Source organism: Solanum tuberosum, unplaced genomic scaffold (assembly GCF_000226075.1).
Source record: "Solanum tuberosum cultivar DM 1-3 516 R44 unplaced genomic scaffold, SolTub_3.0 scf00315, whole genome shotgun sequence".
Lineage (NCBI taxonomy): Eukaryota > Viridiplantae > Streptophyta > Magnoliopsida > Solanales > Solanaceae > Solanum > Solanum tuberosum.
Window position 1 is genome coordinate 262,952 of NW_006239239.1, and position 6,080 is coordinate 269,031.

Genomic DNA, 6,080 nt, shown 5'->3' on the forward strand with positions numbered 1-6,080 from the left:
TATATATATATATATATATATATATATATTTACAAATTAAATTAAAATTAATTTTTTCACTTTCGTTAGAGGAAAAGGGTATGTATAAGTCATTTGTATAACATCATGAATATATATCAGCTCTACATGACAAAATTAAGGGATATATCAGACTCATTTCTCTTTTATTAAGAAACAAAATTGTGGGGCCTAACGTCCTTTTATATCCCCTGGACTAATGTTACCGTCCATGCTTCCCAAAATAGGTAAAACACCTCAATTTAGTGCTTCCACATTTCTAAACATTCTATCTAACTTATGTTTTGATAATTGGGATAATGGGATTGGTCATTTGAATTCATATTTATTCCTAGCAATTTCATTCCAACATACATTTATTTTCTCATACACCAAAATAAAAATAGTAAGTATTAGACTAAGATATTTGGAGGGTACGTAGCATACAAATGACGACTGAGACTTAATTACAAAGTAGCTAAGAATTCAATGACAAGGCCATGTGCATTTTCTAATTTCTATTACTGCTGCTGATATGCTAGTACTAAAATTGCCAAAATGAAGAGGGCCGCCCCATGCCCACTGTTTCAATTTTCCACCACACATCACGATACATAAATAGAGAGTAATAAGAGGCAACTCAAGAGGGAAACCATATAAGTGGAGCCAAAGCAAAGCACCAGCCTAGCAATGTGACGCTGATGCTTGATTTTAAACTATTTGAATTGACATGTAATAATCAAGGTAGGTATGTACAAGTTGACGACTAAAATATCACTATATTTTAAAAAAATGTAGTCAAAGTGAGTAAATATACCGAAAGACGCGGTATGGAATGTCGTCAGATTCTGTGATACACTTTTGCCACCTGATATCATCGTCTGGCCTTTACCGTCACCTATGAACATTACGTTCGTCTTTTTCCTCCCTACTTTCAGGATATCTTCTTCATACCTGTTATTGACATGCGCAAAAAAACATTACATATTAGAAATTTTAATTTGTATTCCTTTGATCACACGAACACACAATCTCAGAATTAAAAATAAAATATGCTTACTATCCGAACAATACTTTATCAAGAAAATTTGATAATGCTTTCAAGCCTACTAGAAAGAATATCATGATGAGGACGACAAAGAAATGAGAAGATCAATGCTATAATTAACTACTGAATACTGAGTCTATCACGTGGGGTGTAAACAAGGACAAGGAAAAAGTAGTACTCTTAATTAGTGAAAAAGTAAAAATAATAGAGTACTTTTTTTTTACCTTCCTGCCTTGACGTAAATTATTATTCTACGAGAACTGTAATCAGGGAGCTTCTTAATTGCCTCTGCAATTGTCTTGAACGTTCCGTTACCGTCTTTTGAAACGATCATATCTGCTTGAATTGTCGAAACTGGCGCATCCAGTAACTTTCGATCCTTCCGTGACAGCCATTTCGGGAAATTCTCATTTTTCGCCGACGCAACAGTACTCATTAATCTCCGCCGACGGTTGTGAATCGGAACTCCGGCGAAATCATCGTTTCCGTTCACGGCAGCGAAAATGGCTAAGCAATTGCTCACCAATTGAGACAAATCCTTCAAATTTGTCGCCATCTGATCCTTCACGTTCCCGCTAACATCAGCGAAACCTTCCGTACACGTGTCCTGGTTGGTGAGCGCAGCGCTCAGCCACGTCTGCACGTCGTTATTGTTTCCCGGCGGTGATTTTCCGGCGCCGGGAGCAACGGAGGTTAAGGATCGGGATAGAAGGTAAACAGAATCTTCTAACAGCTCAAGGCAACTCTCGTAAGCGGACCTTGTACGCTTATCCATGACAAGGCTGTTAATATCGGACGCCATGTAAAACGCCCTGCCAAAACGCTGAAGCGTCGCATTGACGGAAATGTGGACGAGTTCGGCGTCGGAAGCGGTGAGTGCGCCGGGGAATTCATGTAAAGAGTTTAAACAGAGTGTTGGGAAGCGAGTTCGACTACATGTTCGTGAAATTGCCTGACTGGGCTTTATATGACGCACTGTGGCACCCGTTTTAGTAGTACTCCGCACAGTTACCACAACTGCTGCAGAAATTGCAGAAGCAATTATAAGAATGCTAGAGAAAATGAGTACAATTTTGAGTTTGGACCTTTGATTGGGCGCATTCTCTTCAAATTTTGGCAGTATTTCTCGGCGTGAGAGATCTTTAGGCTTGGGTTTTCCAAGCCTGGCGTAGTCCATTTTTGGGTTTTAAATTTTGGAAGAGAAAAATGCAGTTGCCGACAATAAGTAGAATGAGCAAATGGAGCCTCGGGGGAGGCAAGAATACTGTTTTTTTTTTGTTGCGAGTAATAAAATTAAAGAAGAAAGTAGAGTTATAAAACTTGAGTGTTGGATAGACTGAGGAAAATCATGCATATATATTAGCCGGTGGAACTATGCAAAGGGCAGGAGTGGTTAAGAATTTAGACGGGTTTTGGCTATGTTTTATTGTGAAATTTGGAAAAAGAAATAGTTTTCGTTTTTAAATTGAAAAATAAGATTTGATAAGTGAGAAGTATTGAAAACAATCTCTAAATTTGGTATGAATTATTATTTTCATTCTCGAATTATTGACAGTCTTAAAAACACTTATATATCTGACTGACTGATCTTAAACACACTTGAGTTTACCACATGAGTGAAATACACGCTAAATTCTCGTCAAGCTTAGAGGTATTTTCAACATTTCTCTCAGTTTTTTATTAAAAGTCTCACATTCCTACAGGAATTTGAGACCACTTGTCATGCCATATGGAAGATCAGGAATGTATTTAAGTTGAGTTAGTCAAGTAGAGAGATACTTTTAAGGCTGTCAATAGTTCGGATTTGAAATTAATAATTCATGCCAAGTTCAAAGGTATTTTTAATACTTTATTCTATTTGAAAATTGAAATTGTGTTTGGCTGTAAAGACAAATTGAAGTTGTTTTGATTTTCTTTTGAGTAATTTGAAGTGAAAAAGTGAAAGTTGTTTTTAAAATTTTTGAAATTTTTGAAATTCAGTTTCTAGTTAAATTCCACATTTTGTGATCAAATGTATTTTTTTTGAAGTGCAACATATAAAAAAATTAGAAAATTCAGGGCAACTCCTTAAAGTTTATGAATTCTATTTGTATTTGTGGAGATATGACAAAAGCTAGTTCATGATCTTTAGTAGTAAATTCAAATAATAAGTGTAGTGTATTATAAAATAATGAGTTCAGTTGAATCTTGGGAATGTAAAGTGTGGGTTGGAGTAAGAAAAGATCTCTTTCCAAGTGACACCCCTAGGTATATGGAAGTGGCAACGTTGTGAGTAAGGGTAAGGTTAGGTGTGAGGTCAATATCAAGAGGAGATTATTAGCTGTCCTCCATGGAGGATAGTGGTAGACTTGGGAAAAGATCAATCTATGTATATTGACTTCTTTTTGTTGTATTCATTCATCAATTTAGTTTGCAGAATATTAAATGGTACAACAAGTGGTACTACCTAATACTGATAAATACTTTAATTTATTAATTTGTTAGTACCTAGTATTGATTTTGAAGCAAGAAATGGCGTTGAGTGCATGACTACTGAGGGACAATCAACTTTTGGAATACTTCATTTAAATTTTGGTAATGACGTTTATGATTTGATTAAGAAGTGTGATCAAATGAAGTTAAGGGAATTTGGTGATTATAATTTGGTGATGCAAGTATTAGAATGTCCTTGAACATGGCTTAATTTGTTTTTTTCGAAGAGATAATAAGGACATATCATCAATAATTTAGAGCATAAATTAAATATTACTATAATATTTTTATTATAGATAGATACGTCAGGTTGTGGTCAAGCAATAGAAAGAAAAATGTCTATATATGATTTAAAATAGGAAAAGAGATGTATATATTCCTCAATTCGCGCTTTTGAGCAGATATAATTTTCATTAAAAAAATAATATATATAATAAAGAGTAAATATCTTTAAAGGTCACTCAATTATCGAGAATTATTTTGTAAAATCACTCAACTTTCTTTTGTATCAATAAAATCACTCAACTTTAAGATTTTCTTTTATAAAATTACTCAACCAAATTTATCATTAAAAAAATATATGACATGACAAAATAAATTAAATTTTTATGCCATGTTGACATGGACCCCACAGATAAAACAAAATTAAAGAAAACTCATATCCTAAACCCAATCCATCAACAATTTCATAACCGTCGAAATTATAAATCTGGAACTTTATAGGTTTGCATTATTCTTCTCAAATTTATTATTTTTTCTGAAAATAATAATAAATTAACCTCCAAAGATCGATTTACATTTTAAATTTTTTGATGTTTAATAAATCGACCTTCAATCAAAAATCGATTTACATTTTTTTATTTTTGGTGTTTAATAAATTGACATTCAATCAAAGATCGATTATAATTAAAAGTATGTGGCTGTGTACAGGAACTTGATTTCTTTTTTACAAAAGAATAATTAAATAGACCACATTTTATCTCTATTCAAATAAAAACATAAAACAAAAGGTGATAATTAAACAAACTAAACGGCACAAAAAATAGGCAGTGACTTTTTTCTCCATACGACTTCCTTAGTTGTCCAGCCAGATACATCTATCGGCAGTGATTTTAATTAAATTTAGACTTAATTTTGATATAATTAAATTCATGCAAGTTTCTTAGTGTGCAGTGATCTTAATTTTAAATATGACACAAAAATTAATATATTTTATCATGTTAATATCTTTTTAATGAAAAAGTTGGTTGAGTGGTTTTATTAGAACAAAGTTTAAGTTGAGTGATTTTATAAGAGAAAAACCTTAAATTGAATGACTTTATTGATACAAAATAAAGTTGAATGACTTTATAACATAAATACTTATAGTTGAATGACCTTTTGAGATATTTACTCATATAATAAATGTATATTTACTATTTTCGTTAACTTGCTTATATTTTACTAAATTAAAAAAAATTCTAAAATTATTTGTTTTACCCCTCCCGACCAAAGAATGTGTATATCTAAGATATATGTTTTATTTATTGATTTAATTTAAGCACCAAATATAATCATAACCCACCCACCCTCCTACCCCCAATTATGATTTGTTTATCTAGTTTTGATTAGACAAGAAGTTTAAGAAAGCAATGAAAGATTTTTTAAGCTTGTACCAGAATATTTATTCTTGATCTTAAACATATCACATAGAAAATTAGCACTAAGAAGTTGCCAAAAAAACGTTTTTTTTTAAAACAGATTAAAAATAAAAATAAATAAATTGAAAAAGATATAAATGTTATTCTCAAAGTGACACAAGTAAATCATATACTTATGTAGCTAAGGAACCCTGCAACAATGCAACTAATTAGTTGAAATTAGGATATGCTAACAGAAAAAATTACCGTAGCAGCAAAGAAAGAAAAATATGTTGAGTTGAGCTAACCAATCGGTTACCGACTATTTGAACGTTATATTTGAAATTACTACGCATTCATGCTTTAAAAAAGGAAAAATTACCTAAATATACAATTTGTTTTACAATATTTTTTAAAATTCTCTATCATTATCAAAATTATAAAATTTTTATTTTTTTCTATTCTTGGATACATCACTTTACGACGCAATGTCTCAGAACGTACACGATGTATCAGGACATTGAGTGATGTATCCAAAACCGAGACGCGATATATCAAAAATTGGAATGCGATGTATTGGAACGTTTTGAGATGTATTCGAATTCTACCAAATTTAAGGGATTTTTTATAATTTAGAAAACAATAGAGATATAATTTGTGTGAAATTCCCATTAAAAATGCTAATTAAGTTGCTCTGCTTATGGAAAATTGGTATGCTGTAAATACGCCCATAATACATTCATGACCGAAGATAGCATGCATCCAATCAGTTTTCTTTATTTTTGGCGTACCTTTCATAATCATCGTTTTATGGGATCGTGACGAACTAGATTTGAGAGAGGCGAGAGATCAAAGGTTGAATACATTTATATTTGTTGTGTCAGGTTATATCAGGGATACATATTTTGAATCAATAAATAGGCAATCGAGATTGGGAAATAAAG

The 6,080-nt window shown here is 32.0% G+C and overlaps 1 protein-coding gene across 1 annotated transcript in view; it reads right to left on the bottom strand.

Moving 5' to 3' along the window:
- Positions 1 to 2,387, bottom strand: part of LOC102598997 (probable pectinesterase/pectinesterase inhibitor 34) — a 5,885-nt gene extending 3,498 nt beyond the window's left edge. The window contains exons 1-2 of the mRNA XM_006360101.2: positions 1,270 to 2,387; positions 815 to 951 (exon numbers count right to left, since the gene is read on the bottom strand). Coding sequence (XP_006360163.1) covers positions 815 to 951; positions 1,270 to 2,222 — 1,090 coding nt within the window. The 5' untranslated portion in view covers positions 2,223 to 2,387. The remainder of the gene's footprint in view (positions 1 to 814; positions 952 to 1,269) is intronic.
- Positions 2,388 to 6,080: the final 3,693 nt, after the last annotated feature.